This window comes from Choristoneura fumiferana, chromosome 15, assembly GCF_025370935.1.
Source record: "Choristoneura fumiferana chromosome 15, NRCan_CFum_1, whole genome shotgun sequence".
NCBI lineage: Eukaryota > Metazoa > Arthropoda > Insecta > Lepidoptera > Tortricidae > Choristoneura > Choristoneura fumiferana.
In genome coordinates, this window is record NC_133486.1 from 5,504,462 (window position 1) to 5,527,187 (window position 22,726).

General features: G+C 36.9%; 1 protein-coding gene across 8 annotated transcripts; it reads right to left on the reverse strand.

Annotated features, from left to right (window-relative positions):
• Window positions 1-7,872: 7,872 nt before the first annotated feature.
• On the reverse strand, window positions 7,873-21,779 carry LOC141435920 (alpha-(1,3)-fucosyltransferase C-like). Of its 8 annotated transcripts, XR_012452233.1 has the most exons (5): window positions 21,642-21,779; window positions 20,089-20,204; window positions 16,410-17,402; window positions 13,620-14,443; window positions 11,256-12,157 (listed from the first exon to the last, which is right to left on the reverse strand). XR_012452233.1 is itself a non-coding variant. In XM_074098757.1 (3 exons), the coding sequence occupies exons 2-3, from the start codon at window positions 11,983-11,985 to the stop codon at window positions 9,863-9,865; spliced, it is 1,287 nt and encodes a 428-aa protein (XP_073954858.1). In that variant the 5' UTR covers window positions 11,986-12,157; window positions 13,620-14,157; the 3' UTR covers window positions 7,873-9,862. The 8 variants fall into 8 exon arrangements, 1 of the variants encoding a protein (XP_073954858.1); XR_012452236.1 differs by lacking the exon at window positions 20,089-20,204 and having other exon boundaries at window positions 21,642-21,778; XR_012452235.1 differs by lacking the exons at window positions 20,089-20,204; window positions 21,642-21,779 and adding an exon at window positions 21,524-21,609.
• Between the last annotated feature and the right edge of the window lie 947 nt (window positions 21,780-22,726).

Here is a 22,726-nt window from a genome sequence, read left to right on the forward strand (position 1 = left end):
GTGACATAGGCTAATTTTTATCCCGGAAAAATGCACAGTTCCCAAGGGAACAGCGTGCGACAACCGAACTCCACGCGGTCGAAGCCGCGGGCAAAAGCTAGTGTTTATATAATTTGAAATAAAGTTAATCCTCGTCGTCTGTACGGTTAGATCTTTTAATCTTAGTGACGAATTTAAATGTAGTGTTCACCATCAGTTAGATAACTTTTCACGGAAGGTTCATATAAATGATACACATACTAGCGACGCGTCCCGGCTTCGCTTGAGCTGTTTTCGGCTTCGGGTTGGTAGTTTTGGATAATGGAGATGAAAAATGTAAAGTTACATTGACAAGACATTTTTTAAACAATTGCACCCACGCGAACGCATCTCCTAGATTACTTTATTCTGATAGCCTTTTAGAAATACCGAAATACTGCCGTTTCACTGAAATTAATGTTTTTGATTTTAAACAGTTTTTGCAAAAAAAAATAAGCACAAGTTTCTTGCTAACAGTATTTTACTGTCACCCAGACAATAGTAATCATTGGTATGAATATACTATCACTGTATATCCGTACCATATTTCAAGTTCCTTATCGAATCGAATTTAAATTGATCAAAAGAACTGGGTGAAGTTCGATCAAGATTTGACATTAACAAACGTATACGCAAACATTGCAAGATAAATAAAAGCTGGTAAATCAGGCGAGCGCCAACCCTAAAGTCAAGGCCCTCCATTACGCAGTTTCCGACACTCCGACGCAGCGCAGCCACTCGCGAGATCAAAGAACATCCACCTGTTTAGGGGCTCTGGGGGAAGGAAAAGACGTACTAACGTATAAAAGGCTCGTAATGCGTTTTTTGACTTGGAAAAAGGTTTAAATTTTGTACCTAAACGGCGTGGCCCAGTAACATTAGGCATCCCATCATGTAATGATAACTCCATGCTACCAAAATGAAAATAGGGGCTACGTGAGTTTCATGGGTAAAATGGAAATACTTAATAAATGTAATTCTTTATAGTAACATTCTTTGTCAACATCGTGAGGAAACCTGCACAAACCTGCGAAGCAATTCAATGGTGCGTGTGAAGTTCCCAATCCGCACTGGGCCCGCGTGGGAACTACGGCCCAAGCCCTCTTGTTCTGAGAGGAGGCCTGTGCCCAGCAGTGGGACGTTATAGGCTGGGATGATGATGATGATGATGAACATTCTTTGTCTATAAATGTTTTTATCAATAAAACACACTTCAAATACTTTTCGCTCAATAAAGTATTCAGATAAAAACGTACACGTATTTTTGATTTCATTTTATCGTTGAAACTTTAGCGGCCCTTATTTTCTTTTGACTAGTATGTGTTAGCGAAATAAGTAAGTAAATAGCTAAATTCCAACCAGCGGCCGTATTGCCTTACGTTTCTGAGGCTCGCGATCGCAATCAAATGACAGTTTTTGTGTGTGAAATCTGTCATTTGATTGCCATCGCGAGCGCCAGAAACGTTAGGCTATACGGTCACGGGTTGTTTCGTTCATATCAGCACTCATTCATACCTACATCGCCCTTTCTATACTCTATTCTTAAAGTTAGTGTGTTTTGCTCCAGGCTCGTACTGAAAATTTTCACACAACGCAACTGATACCTTTACATTCTTTTGTTTGTTTCTCAAAAGCAAAAAGCAACAAACTCAAAAGAACAAAAACAAATGACACGCATCGCATCGTTACCACTTTATCCTGTTAATCCAGAACAAAACAATGGAATGCTTTTAGAGGAACATCGCGTTTTTACAGCGGCCGCGTAATCTGACATCGTTTACGGTAAGCACTCCTGACTGGGACGAGGCTTGACGCTGGCTCTGGTGCAAGGTATAAGTGGATATAATACTGATTTTAAATGTGCAGTTAACATCATTGATAATTATCTGTCAGAGCGGATCGTGCAAAAATATCTGACATGTCCTACTGGCCCTAGAATTAGAGTTGTATAAGATATTATGCACCCTTTGGTGTGTCATTTGACACACAATATCAATTGGTGCTGGTGACTGTACTGTAGGTACGTTATAAACGTATGAAACAGTAACTTAGATTTTATATTGAGCACGGCGAATCTTTACGATGACCTATAATTACTAAACATGATGTACTTTTACTATAAAAAATGGTAATATACTCTGACGTCTGGTTTACATTTTTTATTTCACCAACTTTTCTGTTTACATTCTCAATACAATCGATTCTAAAACATTAGGTACAATGTATATTTAAGAGTTGTCATAATAACGGGGCTTACAGTCGACACGGTACGATTAGTAAAACCTAAAAGATTATTGTCTAACCAGTGTCTAACACAATTTCTTTGTGTCACATGGTATGAAAGAGATGGTGAATGAATAATAATAAATAAATAAATAAATATATCACGGGTCAATTCACACCAATTGACCTAGTCCCAAAGTAAGCTTAGCAAAGCTTGTGTTATGGGTACTAAGCAACGGATAAATATAATTATATAGATAGATACATACTTAAATACATATTAAACACCCAAGACCCGAGAACAAACATTCGTATTTTTCATACAAATATCTGCCCCGACACGGGAATCGAACCCGGGACCTCAAGCTTCGTAGTCAGGTTCTCTAACCACTAGGCCATCTGGTCGTCTCAGAATACAATCGTGAATGTCAGTGCGTTAGACAATACGGACTCAGAATCAAAAACAAAATCTGTTTTAAAAGCTTTTTTTTAATCCGATAACTACAGAATGTCACATTCTTTCGTATTCGAAACCTAAAAACGCTATCGCCTGTTACTTGAAACCTGAATCTTTCCTTCGGTATCGCAGAAAAACCGACTTCTAAAGATTAGCGCACTTTATACAATTAATTGGATACCCGACCCGAACAAAAGCTGCTTTAGGAAAAAAGCAAAAAATATTTAGGAATCAATGGTTACACTACCTTTCAATTGGAAAAAAGAAGTATTCGTTTTTGCAGGTGGTAGGACCTTGTGCAAGGTCCGCCCGGATTGCTACCACCATCTTGCTCGCTAATCCTGCCGTGAAGCAGCAGTGCTTGCACTGTTGTGTTTCGGCGTGGAGAGTAAGACAGCCGGTGAAATAACTGGCACTTGAGGTATTCCATCTTAGGCCTCTAGGTTGGCAACGCATCTGCAATACCCTGGTGTTGCAGTTGTCTATGGGCGGTGGTGATCTCTTACCATCAGGAGACCCACTTGCTCGTTTGCCATCCAGTCGAATAAAAAAAAAAAAAAAAATTAAAAATACATTGGCTTATCTAAAAATATTTCAGTATCTATCAAGTTTTGTATGTTTAGTCAAATCTTGCAAGTTCATTTTGACCCACTTCCAGTGGATAGATTGCCTTGAAATTTGGTATAAACATGTAAGTATAATGACATTGCAGGTATATTCAACAATTTAGAACAAAAAAAGAATTTTGAAAATCGGTCCACGCGTAACAAACACAAAAAAACATACAGACGAAATGAGAACGGCCTCTTATTTTTGAAGTTGGTTGAAAAGTGCAGTCAGCAAAAAAGTTTGTATTAAAAACATTCTAATTTATTTATTTATATAAAACATTTTACATTGCCAGTTATTAAAATTAAAACAAATACACCAAGGTCAGACAAATATACAATCAGTCAAATAAACCGCCCCGCGTCATACCTGGTGCAAAGGTGCACAATACACTCGCTGCGTTGCCGCGATGAACCACGATAGACAACCTTTGCACCAGAAACGACCCAGAGCGGGGGTCAAGACCTCTCTCACGAAGACGGCGCCCCACTTCATTAAAAAAAAGTTTTGCCTCGGAGCCCCAACAACCGGTCGTCTCCACCGCCAGTTGAACGAACAAATAGTTTGAGAGATTATTAATTTTATATAACAGAAACTTATTGGTTCAAGGTGTCGAATACCCAATGAGGGCTATCGCGTATGAATTCGCCACTAGAGGCGCTAGTGTAGCGTGAGGTCTCCGAAATGTCAAATCTCATAGTTTTTGGGTGAGCTACGCGGGTTTATTTATAATTAGAATAGTTTTGTGAATATTTAGCAATATCTGAAATTAATTATGGCAAATATGCGTTCCGGGGCAATGAATGTCTGTGTTTTGAGACAGTTTTGTCTTTCGGAAACCTTTGTCCTCCCTTTTTTCCGAACAAAACGGGGACTATGCAACACTGTGGCATGCTCGATATTTTTATGGTACGGTTTTAAGGTGTATTAAATATGATTTTAATCTAAACTTTGTTTTCACACCCGTAAAAACAGACTTTGAAAGCCATACTTAAAAACCTCACGCAACAGTGCGCCATCTAGTGAGACAAAAAACGATAGCCCTCATTGGTTTCCTTCCACCATAAAATCACATCTAAATCAGCCTTCAGGCGCAGAGCCCGCAAAAAGGCACTGTCAGTTGACCGGAAATAGTAGCGGCTGTATTTACAACTTCCGCCGGGGGCCAATTAATAACTTTTATGGCTTCCGGCCCCGGAGTCTCGCGCAATTAGCACGGCTATAAAAATCATCGCGGCTGATTGGGCTTCGACCCTTTGTTCAACTGATACAGTCATGAGGTAGGTATGTATACAGAACGCCCTTGAAAAATACCCCTGGAAAAATAATGAAACGCAGTGTAACGGGACAGGGTCAAAGTCACTGTGCAGTGCAAGTATTTTAAATGTTGAAACGTTTTTTAGGGTTCCGGAGCCAAAATGGCAAAAACGGAACCCTTATAGTTTCGCCATGTCTGTCTGTCTGACTGTCCGGCCGCGGCTTTGCTCAGGGACTATCAATGCTAGAAAGCTGTAATTTTATAGTATTACTTGGTAAGTATGTTTTTTTTGTGTTTTGCTACGCGATAATTCCGCCAATTGTGAACCGATTTTTAAAATTCTTTTTTGTTCTAAAGAACATACTTCCGAGGTGGTCCCATTATCACCAATTCAGGATCTGATGATGGGATCATAGGGAAATTGAGGATATAGCATACCTCGGTTGCTGGCTCGTGCTGAGGCACCGACTTCAAACTAATAGAAAATTATTTTTAAGGTTTTTGTAGTCGGTTCTTTTTTTTGTTATTTTTTATATTGCATGAGACATTTATTACCCATAATGATTATACTATATGTCAGAAGATTATATCTCACGTTTATGAACATAATTTGTTATAGCATTGTTTATGTTTAGGCGCTACTGACGAAGAGACGTAGACTGACGTAGTAATTGAATGAGGAGCCGCGGGCTTCACGGGGTTGTAAATCTACTTACGATCTCTTTGTATTGACTATCGCCAGCCATCCATCTGCGAATGGGGAAGTGGATACGGCATCTTCCAATTGTAGGGCAAACCTTGGCTTATTGGTGATACTACGTTATTATCTTACAGATACTACGTCATTATCTTACAGAGGCCGTATTGTCCAAAGCGCTGACGTTCGTGATCGTATTCACCATCTCTTTCTACCCTCATCATAAACCGTATAGAGATTGCGAACCGGGCCCGGTGCCCTTCTAGGCACCACCGGGCCCGGCCATTCTTACCAGGCCCGGTCACCGGGCCCAGTAAGTAAACCGCGGCGCGCGGCGCAGGAGCGCCAACTCGTAGAATGTACGTTGGCATGGCAACCACTGCGAGCTGCGTCTTGTTTAGACTTATAGAAGAAAGAAAGGTTTATTTTGGCTCCAAAAGCACCACCTAAAACTAAGACTAGAACTAGCATTATTTTTATGGTGTTTCTTATCTTCAAATTAAGCAGTTGAATTAAGGTTTATGTGAAGTTGTGTTTATAAAATATGCTAGTCTTTATTTTAATCTTAATATGTCTACTTAATTCGGCTTATTCACATTATATAATTTACAAATGTTAATAGTAGTGCCATCTATTGCTGTTTTTTTGTATTAAATATAGCTTGTAGGGATTGGTAGGCCATGCCGCGGGATAGCGATAACCGTATTCTACGCGGAGTCGCGGGCAACAGCTAGTGTGTTATAACTACATCGTGATAAGTTTCGCAGCTTCGTGGAACCGCTTGTGCGCTGCGGGGGGCGTAATGACATCAGCGAGCGATAGGCACTCTCCGAGCTCGCATCCGGGGATTTTTATCACAAATGCTCCCCTTCCACGCGTATCTATACTATGCTAGCCTAACAAAAGCTTTCTTGCCGATTATCTCATCGTCCCAGCCTAGATACGCCCCACTGCTGGGCACAAGCAGTCTCTCAGAATGAGAGGGCTTGGGTAGTTCCAAGTGCGGATTGCGAACTTCACACTCACACAATTGAATTGTTTCGCTGGCCTGCAGGTTTCCTCATTATGTTTTCCTTCGCCGTAAAGTTCATAGTAAATTTTTAATGTAATTTCGCGCATGAATTTGCAATAACTCAAACATGAGAGTCCGGGCTTGAACCCACAATTCTTTGCTTGACAGGTCATTGGTCAAACCATTAGGCCACCAAGGCTTTTTTCGCGATTATCGCGAAAATTTACAGCATTTAATCTGTTGATGATTCAAGTGATGGTTGTGTCACCAAGAGAGCTAATAATTAAATGCATTATATTATATATAATTCAGTAATTACCTCGTGTGCAATAAATGCACGATCTGTAATTAATTGTTAACCTGCAGGGCTACTACGAAACTCGTAACTCGAAGTTAGTGTCGTGCGGTCCCTTTGACACTTATACTATTTAATACGAGAGCGAGAGGGACGGTACGATACGAACTTTGAGTTTCGATTTTCGTAGTAGCCCTGCCGGAGTGAACGAAAATAATGTAAGACCTGATAATTTTTCCGATAATTCCCCTTTTTGCATTGTATTGTATTTATATGGTGGAAAGTGTTTTGGTTTTTAAATGCGTTGCAACACACACATACACACGCAGACGGCACGGCATGTCTGTGTGGGTGAGCACGTACAAAAGTTTTCTAATTAAGTTGTGCCGAAGTTTTTTCGTAGCCACTGGACAGGAGTGGCTTTTGTTGTACTTTGTTATCTATTGTTTCTTACAACTCAACTGTATGAGTTTGCTTTTAGAGGGTATTTGATGTATTTTGAGCAACTTTTGATTACACTTTGGAAAATCACTTGTTTTATTTTAATTTATTAAAAAACCAATAGGACGTTCCTCACGCGCCGAAGATTTACTGTCATTGAGTGCAAATGGAAAATAGACAACTGGAAATTGCCTACACTCGCAAGTAGAATATCAATTTGAAATACATTGATAAGGAAAACTGTCCAACTTGAACATCGACAAAGATGGAAACTTGTCCCGTGGTAAAATTGACTGAAATCATCATTATTATCATATCAGCCATAGGACTTCCACTGTTGGACATATTGCCTCCCCCATAAACCATAGTTGCTTCGGTCAGAAGCTGCCTCCATCCACGGTGAACCTGCAGCTTTAACCAGTTCATCCGTCCGTCTCGTTAAATTTGATATAGTTAGTAAGAAATAATAACTTTTTGTGTTTACGTCGGACTTAGAAAAAAAGCCACGAGTATTTGGTTATGATTTTCAATACGCAGTTTTTTTTTTAACTAAATAGATTGTCGAATGGTCGAAATTCCATTTCTCATACAAAACTCAAAATTAATGTGATTTTATTTTTTTACATTAAATATGAACAAAAACTAATTATAAGCATCAAAATAGCTGCTCCCGTTATAGTCGCAAAGTTTTATTTTGTCAGTGTATTGTTTGTAAATTAGAACGAAACTACTTTTGTATGAAAATGCGATCAGCGGCGAGCCCATTGTCATTTCCCATGTCAAACAATTATTCACCAACATTGACACGATAACACTTTGTTGGCATCGGCTATCCTAAATAGATAAGAAATAAATATCCCGATAAAAGTCAATAAATTAATTTTATTACCTATTTTATGTAAAAATTATGTAGGTACAAAACAGTATAACCTAATGAAGTGCAATAAAATGACAATGATATGTACAGTCACCAGCATTAATATCTGCTGAGGCAAAAATATCTGACACGTCCTTCCGGCCCTAGAAATAGAGTCGTATCAGATATTTATGCACGCTTGTTGTGTCAGATATTGGTGCTGGTGACTGTACAGTAACCATTAGGTTAATACAAAACTAGTAATGTAAAATATTGTATGCAACTGTACATAATTAGGCCTTTAACCACACTCGTGTTTTAAGCACCCCTATTATAACAGTTGCATAAACTGCTATTGTGTGGCTCTAAAGCCGAGGTTTTGCAAGAAAAATCGTGCAAGTTGCATTACATTACGCCGCACAATTGACGACTACAAACTCGTTGGCTTTACGGTCTCGCCATGTAATGCAACTTTCACGATTTTTCTTGCAAGTTTAAACTCTACTTAAGTGTTTGTTTGACAAAAAATTGCTTCTGTGCTAGTCGCATTATTCTTAGGCTGTGAACGTGCGGCAGCGGGGCGGGCAGCGACACGGTGAGCGTTTTCTCTGTTCATACCGTGTGCTGCCAGGTGACCACTGTGGGACGAGCGTCTCGCCCGCCCGTACAATAAACAAAGAACATGCTCGCCGCACCGCTGCCCGCGCCGCTATCCGCTGCCGTCCAGTCCGCGGCCTTATGGTATTTAACCACTTGGGATTTCATCTCTAAGAGATATGTGCTACACATGTCGAAGTCTGTACGGTGTGAACCTGTTATAAGTGATTAACTATGAAATAAAATTAACACTTAAAAAAATTACAATTATTCAATACAAAAACGATTGCTCTCGTATTAGTAATATTATCGTAATAGGCAACTATTTGCAAACATACTAAGTATATACAAACATAAAGTACTAATTCTATTAAATATACCCTGTTTTTTTTCTTTATTGTTGAAACTTCGACAAACCGCTCAGTTCATTGAAAGTAATTTGTTAATCTAATGTTAATTATTTGTGTTGTTGTGTTGTATATGTATGTAAATAAAAAAAAACATGATCTTTTGTAACGAGTGTAGTGACTTCGAAGAGAAAGAGTAGATAATGTAATGTAATATAATATAGCACAATACATATACATTTTCTTCAAAAACGAAAAAACGAAAGTGTGTTTTTTATTTATTTTCATTTTATCGATGAAACTCAAGTCTTATTCAACTCTTATTTCATTTCGAGTGTATACACATACATTCAAACAGGTCGCGAAAAACATAACTGGATCATTATTTGAGCGTGTCATCCGTTTTCGTGGTCACTTTTTTATGAATGGTTTGTGGACTTCATGGCACTTTAAATTATTTTTTAGACATCCTGTACCTTCTACTATACTACGTTTAATTTAAGGTTTGAATTAACGGCCAAATTGTAACACACGTTTCTCGATATTTCGAACACAATGGACTCAAAATACCTACATCTATAGTCGGAGTAAGAAAAGGTTTAAGAGCGGTTTTTATTAGGTATGCTTTTTATTATAGAAGTTCACACAATTTTAAATAGTTCCGTTGTTTCATTTCAAAAAGTGTGCAAATTTTACCGTTCAGTTTCAAATGTTAAAATAAGTGGAGTATAGATAACCTGGAAACTGTAACAGAATCTTCTTCCATGTCAACAAAAATATACCCACGAAAATCATACTGAGTAAATGCTTCAATAAATGACCCAACTCTCCTTTTTTGGTCATTGACACATGCAAAATTTATTAAAGATTGGCATTATAGCACCTACAAAACGCCAGTGTTACCAACACTGACTTCACCGAGGAGTCTGCATTTATGCTGAGGCGGGACGCGGGACCACTTCGCGCACACAACATAGCTGTATTATTCTGTATCTCACCATTTTGTGTCTCGAAAATGTTTTTTATTTTCATTTTATTTTCATTTTTAGAAATCACGTACTCCAATTGTCTTCTTGACACCGCTCCTCCCAATCCGGATTCCACCAGCTCCTGAAATGCTCGTATACCGACTGAGTAAGCACCTTCTCCTTGTCATTGAGAGCTGCGCATACGTTGCACACATCCTCTATAGGTTCAGACTCTGAGTAAGAATAGTGGTTCCTCCAGCGAAAGTACTCGTAGTAATCGCTTGGAGTTGATATCAGGTGGGCCATCCAAATTGCTAGCCCTGTTGGCTCGTGCCTGCGGGCGTCGATGTAAGAACCAGGTGGAAGAAATCTGAAAGGAAATATTCAAAATAATATCCGTGTATCATATACTAAGGGGCTGTTTCACCACTTTTCGGCTAACTTTGAGTGTCAGATAAAATTAATGCCGTCTTTGTTTATTCGGACGAAACAAACAGAGACGGCATCACTGTATCCATCACTTAAAGTTAGTCGACAAGTGGTGAAACAGGCCCTAAATGTTTATTGTCATTTCCTCTCTTATCTCGAAAACAATGGGCGCTTAAAATTATGAAAATAATCGGCAAACAACTTTATACTTAAATATTACAATAAAACCTTTAATAAAACATGTAGTTTAACTATGGGGAATACAATTAAAAAAAACATAATAATTGGAAATTAATAATTCAATATAAGCATTTTAAATTTGGAATAGTTTTATGTAATTAGTTTTAATTTTTGTTTGTCTTGTGTTTGTTCTGTTGTATTATTTGTAATTATTTCAAATGTTCAATATTAATGTCAATGTCATAAATAAGAAATAAATAATTAGAATATTTCAACGAAGATAACCCTCCCACCGCGAGTTTAACTGGTACAGTCACCAGCACCAATATCTGACACAACAAGCGTGCATAAATATCTGATACGACTCTATTTCTAGGGCCGGAAGGACGTGTCAGATATTTTTGCACGCTCCGCTGTGGCAGATATTAATGCTGGTGACTGTACTTGTCAGGTTTTTTACCGTAAACATACAAATTAAATATTTTTTAACTCACTGTGCTGATTTCTGATTTCAGTAACAAAAAATTGTATTTTATTGTATTATTTGTTGAGTTTATCATTTGAAAAATTAATTATGAACGCATGAAATTTAATTACCTTGAGTAATTGGATCCACCATAAACAATGGGAACAGCGTTATGGTTCAGGGCAGTCAGCAATTTTTCCGTAACATAATCTTCTGCAAATGCGTTTTCAAATGACAGATAGAAGTAGTAGTCAGTCTCCACTTTAGTGTTGCAGTACTTTTCCTGGGCCCTGGAACATCGGAATGCACCACAGCCACCGTATATGTCAACTGTTAATCCGTATGATGCTAACGCCTTTAGCAAATACTTAACATAATTTTCTCTCTTACTCCTAGTTTTACAGTGTGAAACAAACCACGCAGCTGCTTTCTTCTTAGTCTGCAACTTCTTTTTAAAATCATCATCAACTTCTTTCATATCTGTAATCCATTCCATGTCAATTCTTGGCCCTACTGGTTCACCTTCGCTATTTCTTATATAGATATAAGAGTACACTATATCGGAGTTAAGCTTGTAAGTTGCAGTCCAATTAAAGTAACCATCAAACCACGGATTGCATACTGGCTGGTAAGTCGATGATTCTAGGTTGAAAAATATAAATTTTTGGTACGGAGATCTCTGCTGCGGTAGATCAGCTAGTGTAGTGTACCTCATAGCTCGTCCATTGATCGCTACAGCGTCAAACTTGGTTATGTCACCACCTAAGTAATCCCTTTTCGGTGTAACGAAGCAATTTGTGAACTCACATTTGTTCTTAATGAAGCCTTGCTGACCATTTCCTAAATAATAGAACGGTGAAGCGTCTTGAGGCGTCCAGAGCAATATATACTTAAGTTCATTTGAAAAAGTATCCTTTTCTCTGTATTTTTCGGCAAATCTTGGATCTTGAGCGACTATATCCAAAGCGTCTTGCATAAGTTTTTCATTGTTTTCAGCTGACGAATACTGAATTGAGTTCACGTATATTATAGATACGGGAAAAGCAAAACAAAATAATACGAAGATGAATGTTGAACGTCCTGAATTCCGGATAGGCATTTGGGGGGAATTTAATGGAGTATATCTCGTCATAGTAGATTTTTCCTCGACATATTCTATGGTTTGTCGTTTGAAGTAGATGCTCTGAGGAGCAGATGTACTCCCAGCTATATGGTTTATGTTATTAATCCTGAGGCAGCAATAATTATTTGTAGATATTTTATATCGCAGGAGCTGTCTCTTGGCGAGAAGTAAGCGTCTTGAGCTGCAATAATAAAATGGCGCTCATTAATATCAAGACCATATGACTCGCAGAGAGCGGAATTCTCATGGCAAAAATCAAACATCAATAGAGTTGGAATGTTAAGTTTTATCGACTTTTCCAACTATCGATAAGTTTAATCTCCTTCAATAACCTACTTCTATATTAATATAAAAGTCAACAAGTAATTACTTACTGACTTTTAACATTAATCTCTTAGTAATGCAGGTGGTAGGACCTTGTGCAAGGTTCCCCCGGATTGCTACCATTGGCACTTGAGGTATCCCATCTTAGGCCTCTAGGTTGGCAACGCATTTGCAATACCCCTGGTGTTGCAGATGTTTATGGGCGGTGGTGATCTCTTACCATCAGGAGACCCACTTGCTCGTTTGCCATCCAGTCGAACAAAAAAAAAGATACTTCTTAAAATTATGATTTGATGATGTCTTTTATTTAAATGTTATTCATTTATTGCTTTTAATTACTATTAAGGACAGGTTCATAATGATATGAAGTTAGTAAATTTTATTCGCTAATTTTGTTTTCTTACACTATATGTGGATAATGTGGATTTGAGGACTATTTGTGTAAGTAAATAAATAAACATACACGCCTTAAATAAAATACATAAACTTATCGATAGTCGATAAAATTCACCGTTCCAACTCTATTGGCCTTTGATTTTTCCCATAAGAATTCCGCTCTCTATGAGACAATGGTTTACTAATTTACATACAGGCAATAGTGATGTAGATTATTGTAGATGACTGCAAAATCAGTATAATCCAGTGACAGGCAAGCCAGTGACCTAGTACTAGACTTTATTGTAGAACGCATCAAAAAAAAATTAAAAAAAAATATATAGACGAAATATAATACATAATGGTCACTACGTATCTACACTGCATCCAAGAATTTTGACATGTTGATGACTCACTTTACATTACTACTAATTAAATAAGCTTTAATTTTTTTTTCAAGAAGTTAACTAACCATTACCACTCATAATTTTATTACTCTGGTATAGATAACATAAAATGTGTTATTGTCGTGATAAAAGAATATTGTTAAAACCATGAATGAAATACTGATGGGGTAAAGATAGGTACATCTCTAGCAATTGTGTTTAAAAGTTTGTTACTTGCTATACAATATTTCTTCATTCATAAACTGACATAATGAGCCAATAGTAAAATCGTGACAAACGTATCCTCAATTGCGCAAAACTGACTAACACAATTGCCGAGGTTAACCTTATTTATTTGTTTACATTTATATGTTCCAAGTACAACATGAAATAAAATTAGCTAAAGACTAACTTCGGATAAGAGACATTGAATTCAAGAAAATAAATATTTCTTACCGGAAATACATCCTAATACGAGTGGTATATGGGAAAGAGAGGTTAAATCGTAGAAAATGCAAAAAAAGCTTTAAAAATATAGTGACCAATCAAATTTCGTACCTTTGTAGTGAGTAAATCCTATAAAATCAATGATTTTTCATTTCCGAGGCACACAAAACATGTTGCAGCCACAGTAGGTCACAACAGTATTGAAGTGTCTGGCTATCTCACGAATCGATAAGGCTATCTGATTATACGGTTATCTTTGTTGAATCTTTTTATTACTAATTTTGTCAGCGTTGAGCGTTTTTCACATTTTATGATTTGGGTTTAAAAGTACACCTTTCTCTTTTACAATAGTTACTAGTTCATGAACATAAACTGAACCAATGTCTATGTACATTTAAAATTGTCATTTTTTATTAAATTCTTTTAAATTGGGTCCTGCATATTTCATTACACCATTCACTTAATACATGTTATCTTTAATTAGATCAATTAGTGCATTAGTTACTGTATTCTTAGTTATATTTGTCACAATGTTATTTCAAATGTTTTAAATAATATTTTTCAACAAACCAGTAACAGCGGTATCTCTATTTCTACTTTGCATCTGTCGTCTTTTAAACCTTTGACAGCATCATTGAATCTTATTACCGTACTAATTCCAATAGGAATTATTTTCTCCACAAAGTCCTTCAGGATTCCACCAAGCTCTAAATCTTTCATACACTTTATGTGTTTCCATCATAGTTTTGTCGTTAAGCGCAGTGCAAACTCTGCACACGTCTTCAGCTTCATAAGGTTCGTGGTAAGTATAATGGTTTCTCCATTTGAAGAAATTGCTATAAGCTGATGAATTCTTTATGAGGCGAGCCATTAAGGTGGCGAGCTTTTTTGGACTGTGTTTTTTTGCATCAAGATATGAACCGGGAGGAAGGAATCTGTAAAATAAATGAATATCAGGTATTTTTAGAATAGATGGACATTGAAATCCAACCAGGTCCGGCCGAATTTCCACTAATTCGGCCAGTTATAGAAAAGAAAAGTTAAAATGTCCTAGTTAAATACATTAATAATATACAATACAAGCTAGAACAACCTTAAGCTTACTTTGGGACTAGGTCAATTGGTGTGAATTGACCCGTGATATTTATTTATTTATTTTTATTTTACCATGATGTGTATTGAGTATATTTTCGTACACAAATCGATCCATTATCCCATCAATTTTAACGAGGGGGCCGACTCCGTGGCGAGAAAAGCGTTCCCAAACCATTACATTGCCACCACCATGCTTAACGTGGGTATTTGGTATCTAACATCGTGTCGATTAATGTGTGGAGGTCCCACGTACTTGATGCCATCCGATGGCATTAAATTAAACTTACTCTCGTCGCTCCATACATTTTTTGATCAATCAGTACTTGTCCACGACTTGTGACGAATTGCGAACGCTAATCTCGCCGTCTTATTCTTTCCCGAAATATCCGGCTTGTTAGACGGGAGTCGGCCATATAATCCTTGCTCTCTCAGGTGTCGTTTAACAGGTGGAATCATGAATATATTTGTTGAAATTTTTATTTTTATTGGTCTTTGATCGCCTCTGCAGATTTTCGCGGATCTTCTGTGGAAAGTTTTTTGATTACCCGATCAGGCTAGCTACTACGAAACTCGAAACTCAAAGTTCGTGTCGTGCGGTCCCTCTGACACTTATACTATTTAATACGAGAGCGAGAGGGACGGTACGATACGAACTTCTAGTTTCGAGTTTCGTAGTAGCCCTGCAGTTGTTGAAGTCATTTTCAATGACGACCGCTTTTAGGCTTGTTAAGAACATTCTTTCGAGCCTCAAACAATTTATTTCAAACGCTAATAAGCTGTCGGGATACTTCAAAAGTTCGTGAAACTTCTGCTTGCGACTTGACCTTTTTGAGCGCAGCCGCAACAGCCTGTCTTATATCGTTTGAATATTCTTTGTATTTCGGCATGTTACAAGCAGTGCACTGATATTTATTCATGAAATACTTGTGAAATGCATGCTTACTCTTAGTAAAAAATTAAAAGAATTCACTTGTCAAAATATTTTTGAACCAGTAAAATGTAAAATTTTGTGTTTAAATATTATTAAAAGAAATTGAACTTTTTGCTTAATTTCGAGGATGTCTTAAGCCATTCATTATTTTAGCAACAAATACGTAGGCATAACCATAACTAATATGATTAACATATTAATATCGAAACTTTTGTTGGAGTCAAAACACTTTTGATCGCTACTGTATATAGGTAGCTGGACTTCTAGAATAACACATAGGTTACTTTTATCCCGGTTTTCCCACGGGTTAGGGATACAATCTTGAAATTACAACCGCTGGGTTTAGAGTGAAAATTTTTGACAGTTGTTCTTAATACCTCAATGAAGATCCCGATATAAATTTTGGGATTTCCCAGGGGAATTTTGTAAAATCCCGGAATTTCAATTGTAACTACCAGATCGAATAGTTTACGCGTGCGAAGCCATGTGTAAAATCTAGTATTATTATATTATATTAGTTAGATGCCGGATCCGATTTTCCGGATTGCAATCCCTAGGAAAAGCTACCTGAATGTCTATTATGTTTGAAAATTAATACGAATATTACTCACTATTGTATTATTAGTAGTACTAGTAGTAGTATTAGTCACTAGTAGTAGTTTATAACTTGATCAACAAAATTGTACAAAGTAAATCAACTCAAAACTGTAATCTGTTTCCAATATTTTATCTAAGTTTACATTTCTCCTCAGACACAATCCCGTAAAATGTAATAAAAGCATCTGCTTAAGTTGATTGATTAACATCCTTGCAAAATTATAAAAAAATCGATATTGATTCTAGCAAGTCCAAGCTAAGAGAAGTTCAATAGATACCTGGAATAATTAGCACCACCAAAGACGACAGGCACAGCTGCATTTTTAATCGCTCTGTAAACTTTTTCAGTCACATAATCTTCCGCTATGGAGTTTTCAAACGACAAGTAGAAGTAATATTTACTTGGAAGATTGTCACATAAAGTATCTGATCTGGGGCACTTTAACTTACCACATCTACCATAAATGTCTACATTGTAACCAAGGGAGTTTAACGCTACATCCAACTTTTGGACATATTTCTCGCGTTTGCTTTTAGTATGACAATTTGATGCCATCCAAACAACAGTCTCGCTTTTATTGTTTACTGTAACTGGATCATCATTTAACTTCTCCCAAGTCATATCAATCCGTGGACCCACTTCTTCACCAGCCGTATTTTTGATCAATAGATAGGCAAATACTATATCCGAGTTCAATTTATACGTCGCAGTCAAATTAAAGAAATTTTCAAATAAAGGGTTACATATGGGATTATTGGATGATGATTCCATATTAAAAAATATGTATTTCTGATGAGGATAACGAACATTTGGTAGATCTGATGATTGAAATTGTCCGATGTTACGACCATTGAAGGCTATTGCGTCAAATTTAGTTAAATTTCCTCCAAAAAAGTCTCTGCGACTAGTGACAAAGCAATTTAGAAATGGGCATTTGTTTCTGATAAATGCTTCATTTCCTTCTCCTAGAAAGCTCAATGGAGCGTAGTCGCTTGGCGTCCAGAGTAACAAATATTTTGTGGTTTCCTTTTTTCTTGTAATAGTATCATTAATTGTCAGTTCGTCAAAAGGATAATCCAAATCTGCTTTTGGGTTTCTTGTGATATACTCGGCCATCCAAATGAAAGTGAAACTAACAAATAAAAGAAGGAATTTCTGGATCCGGCTCATGCCTCTTTTGTGTGTCTGGTCAATCATGTTGTATTTGTTGATGGTGACGATGTTTTTGTACTTGAAATGTTCTAGCTCAGCATAGTTCCAGCCGATTGTACTGTAAAAAAAATGAAACTATAGGTTAGTAAAAAAAAGTATTAGCTTCAAAAAATAACTGATTACAAAACTACTTAATACCTAAAATGGGAGAAATAGCTTATTTAAAAAAAAGTGAAAACCAATATTGTGTCATTATTCGAATGTCTCAACCGCCTCAATTTTCGTGGCCACAAATTATTTATGAATTTGGTGACAATTTCGATTATTTTTAGACGTCCTGTACTTGTACTAGATAACCTGGAAAGAGTAACAGAACTTCTACCATGTCAACAAAAATGTGCCAACGAAAATCTAATAAAATGAACGCTCAAATTATGATCCCAATATGTCAAAGCGATACCTCCTTCTTTTGAAGTGCGTAATAAATATTTGAAAGTCTAAAAACGCACCTACATCGAAACTCTTTCACAAAAGTGAATTGCGGACAGTTATCGAAATTTATATTGTTTTCGCAATAAAGTTGAATAAAATAAGTGTGATTTGAAAATTTACATCTCAACATGCATTCGTAAGTATGTGTATATATTTTACGTCTATATAAACAATAACTCTATTGTTTTCGCGTCAACTAATCATAAGTAATCAATTAAGCGTTGCCCTTGAATAAGTGTTTCGAACATTCTCCATCTCTCTCTTCTCCATCTTCCATCTCCCATCTCGCTATTCTCCATCTTCCATATTCGCTATGGCTTCATCAGAGAGATGAAGTATATATAGCAACGAAAAGAAGTTAGTGGTGCCTATGAAAAAAGCCGTGGTGGCCTAGTGGTTTGACCTATCGCCTCTCAAGCAGAGGGTCGTGGGTTCAAACCCCGGCTCGCACCTCTGAGTTTTTCGAAATTCATGTGCGGAATTACATTTGAAATTTACCACGAGCTTTGCGGTGAAGGAAAACATCGTGAGGAAACCTGCACAAACCTGCGAAGCAATTCAATGGTGCGTGTGAAGTTCCCAATCCGCACTGGGCCCGCGTGGAAACTACGGCCCAAGCCCTCTTGTTCTGAGAGGAGGCCTGTGCCCAGCAGTGGGACGTATATAGGCTGGGATGATGGATGATGATGAACAAATTTAAAAACACTCAAACCTGGTACGAAGCACTCTCTTAGCCCATAAGCATAACACAAACTTATCAAAAACTCGGTTAATTGTTGCGCCGCACATTGCTTGAAACTGGGTAAACTAGTATAATAAGAATAATATAAATCATATTTTGTATAAAAAAATTAGTGATATACGTGGGATAACAAAATCACTGATTGTTGTGACGGCTTGTCATGGTGTCAAATCTCTGTCAACAGACAACTCTAGCGTAAAATGAAATCTATAAGCAACCTCAAGGAAACCTCAATCATCTTACACATATATCCTTTTAAGATACTTAATAATATTACAAATGTGAAAGTAACTCTGTCTGTCTGTCTGTTAACTTTTCACGCTTCAACCGCTGAACCGATTTAGACGAAATTCCGGATGAAGATAGTTGGAGTCCCGAGGAAGGACATAGGCTACTTTTTATCCCGGAAAATGCATAGTACCCGCGGGGCGATAAGAGGATTCTATTCTATGCGGATGGAGTCGCGGGCAATAGCTAGTATGCTATATGTATTCACCTACTAGCCGACTTACCGCCAACGGGTGTTGTAGCAATCATAGAGTGCATTCTTTACTGTCAATTTCCATTGGTGATAAGTGATAAAATTACTATGTGTCAACCAAAGAGTCAACGAAAGCAGTGGGGAATGCTGTATGAAGTAGGCAGGAAACTATTGAACCCAGATGAAGTAGGTACAGTTCAATCACTAGCATTAGATTGCTTGCTTAACTTGTGCCCTGCTGGACCTTGGTCCGGCGAAGAAGAATGCAGGTATTAAATGATATTGTAATGGATCTCACGTCTTAAATCGAGTTTAGCTCGACATGTTTCGGGCTAATTCGTAGCCCTTCTTCCTAGGAGCAACACGACTCGGCGGCTGCCGCAACACGAGCACTACGCGCCATCGCTCTGCTCGCGCGACGTGCTCGATTTAAGACGTGAGTTATCCGTCACAATCTTGTTACAATAAATATCATTTAATATGACTGAGTCTCACGGTAGTTTCATGTTCAAAATGCAGATATTGCCGCAGTGGTTTGGATTTTTTTTTCGAATATTATTATGTGAAATCTACTCTATCGGTTAATAGTCTATACTGTAAAATTATCAATTGTTTCAAATTACATAAAACGTTGACGTTTTTTATCAACTCAAACTCTGACAAATGCTGTCTGTTGCTATAAACCAGAAACACTGATATAATGATTCATTTGAGAGTTATCTTATTACTACAAAGTACTCGTAGTACAGTACATATGCTATTCCGATTGCCACACGCGGAACCTTTCATAGTAAAAATTGTATAACAAAAAATTGAACCGACTACAAAAAACATGAAAATAATTTTCTACCAGTCTGAAGTCGGTCGGTGCCTCAGCACGAGCCAGCAGGAGTGGACCTATAGTGATCTACCTCACCTACGCACTTTATATTGGACTTCAATCACTCCTGCTGGCTCGTGCTGAGGCACCGACCGACTTCAGACTGGTAGAAAATTAATTTCATGTTTTTTTGTAGTCAGTTCAATTTTTTGTTATAATTTTTTTTCACGCTTTTTAGTGTAAATGGCTTAATAACAACTGCTCGTCACCTTTTACGAAAGATTGCTTTTTCCGATGCAGAGACGTTCATTATTGAGGAGTCCTGGCGCTTCACCACCCGTTTTACCATATGCATGCAACTGTGGCAAAGTAATTAAAATTCATCCTGTGAAATACTTGTTATTGATTAGTAACTCCGATGGTCAACTGTGGTCTTCATCATCAGTTCCACTTCACCAAATGATGATTTTCAAGAGCAAATGCAAGAGCTACTACACTAAATATATCCAATTTACTATAGGTGTCCCTACAACATTTGAAGAGTTCCCTCGATTTCCTTAAGATCCAATCATCATATCCTGATTTGGTGCTTATGGACCCTAATTGAAGACATTCCTAGACGAACGCAAAATAATAATTTAAAATCGGTTCATAAACGACGGAGTTCTGAGGTAACAAACATAAAAAAAATACAGCCGAATAGATAACCTCCTCCTTTTTTGAAGTCGGTTAAAAATAATACCAACACGTTAGATACGAGTACAAAGACATAATACAAGCTTTGCTTAGTACGGGACTAGGTCAATTGGTGTTAAGTTTCCCATGATTATATATTATTTACATTTATAGATTAAGATTAAGATTGATTTATTTGCCAACATGAACAATACAGGATAGGCACACAGAATACAAATAAACAATAAACTAATAAAAAATGCGTTTGCCAGTCCCTTGCACTGTGACAAAAGGAACAGGCTCAGCTTATGCTGCGCTTGCTCAGAAGCTGCCAGCGCTGGTTTTCAGCCTGCCCCTGTTGACAGGCTAGCTAGAATGGCTTACATAGCAGGTAGATTGGCACGCAAAGTAAAAAAAAATGAAGAATGAAATAAAATAAAAAACAATAAAAACTAAAATATCAACACATAAGTACTTACTCTCTTTTTTTTTATGACACCCCGATCTCTATTACTGCGCAAGGTTTCCTCGTTTAATAACTTAATAAAAACAATGTACTGTCAAACAAATTGATTCATGTACCGGGGTGGAACCTTTTAATAATCAATTTCACCAAGATTTCCTTGACAAAAGCATAGTATACCAACAGGTAGGTAGGTAGGCAGGTAGGTATGTCAACATGACATTTAGCATAAAGGTTTCACACTGGGCCATAATTCAGTTTCTTCGACTGTACTTATTCTGAAAACGTGTAGTAAATAAAAAATGTCATTTAGGCTACACGGGAGCACGAAGAAAAATATTAGAAGAGAAGTAAATTTCAACTTAATCTGCCTAGTGAATTCAAAACAGACAAACAGACACACGATTGATCCTAATAGTTTCGTTTTATTTCTTTTGAGATACGTACGTTGAAAGCAAAACGAGACGGTTTTGTATTATTTAGCTCTACCTACTTATTGCACAAAAATACACAAAAGTTTTAAATTAAGTATTTTATTTACACGAAAACACTAAGAATATACTTACTATTTTAGCCATAGCATATTAATTTAATCTCCTATTATCAAACTATATATAAACAACTTTATCAGTCGCTGGACGTCCACTGTTGGACATAGACCCTATCTTAATATAAACAACATACCATTAAATAAAATATAGCACAACACTTGTAACAACTACAACACATTTTACACCTGCAAATTATAAAATTGATCTTTCACCGCACTACCAGTAAAGTCTACTAATTAAATTGGAATAAAGCTATTATGGCTCGTCAATGCTAGCTGCACGTTGTACCGATATTTTTGTACAGTACACAGAACAATACAATACGGTGCAATCCGTGACCTCTTAGAAAAACCTTCGGGTTTCGGGAGAAATCGGAAGGATTCGTGTAGTAGAAAATGACTATTGGTTTTTTGATTTAGTGCAATCGTTGTGTTTTCATGATTTACATAGAGCACTTAAAACCACCACTTGCTTATTTATTTAGTTTGTTATTTTTCAGAAATTGATGTTCATGGGGATCACATACATTATAAGCAATCACGGGAATTGTTTATAATGTATATAAATATTTTTTAAAAGATGATAGTTTCAAGAAAAATGTTGATTGTTAATATTTTATTAAGGTTCAAGACCAAGTTAAAGAAGCAAACGGGGATTTCAAAAGGTACATAAAAAAATATTGAACAAAGCAGACCAAAAAAATTCTTTCACCAAGTTTCTGGTGAATATCCTAGCTAATAGGTTATATCTTTTCATATACCTACATGCCGTTAGCAATATCCCTGAGTAATTTCTGGGGCGGCGGCACTGCCAACGTATATATACATTATTTATTGTTAGGGTCTTTGGGTCTATCGAATTTAATTTGATTATTGGCAGAGCCGTCTGCTAGCGAAAACACACTTTTTTTAATGTTCTAACCACATCCAGACATGTATTTTCCGTTATTACATTAAAAAAACAAAACAAAATAAAATATTATAAACGCAGTTTCTAAAAATCCACAGGTGAGTGGTGAGTATAACAGCTCTATAAACTTCCAAACAAAAGTAGTGTATGAAGGCGGGGTGTAATCTAAATATATTTAAATTAACAATGGAAGAAATTCTAAAATGCTGATTTTGTTTAATTTGTATTGTGACAAAAAGACATATTGTATTAAAATTAGAAAAAGAATAAACAAATTTTTCCACCCAATGTTTTAGATTTTAGAGGGGG

Excerpts from the sequence above, each read along its gene's own strand:
- LOC141435920 (XM_074098757.1), bottom strand. The coding sequence starts at position 11,985 with ATGACGAGATATACTCCATTAAATTCCCCCCAAATGCCTATCCGGAAT. Across the intron at positions 10,149-10,984 it reads GGTGGATCCAATTACTCAAG|ATTTCTTCCACCTGGTTCTT; the intron begins GTAATTAAATTT and ends ATTTCCTTTCAG.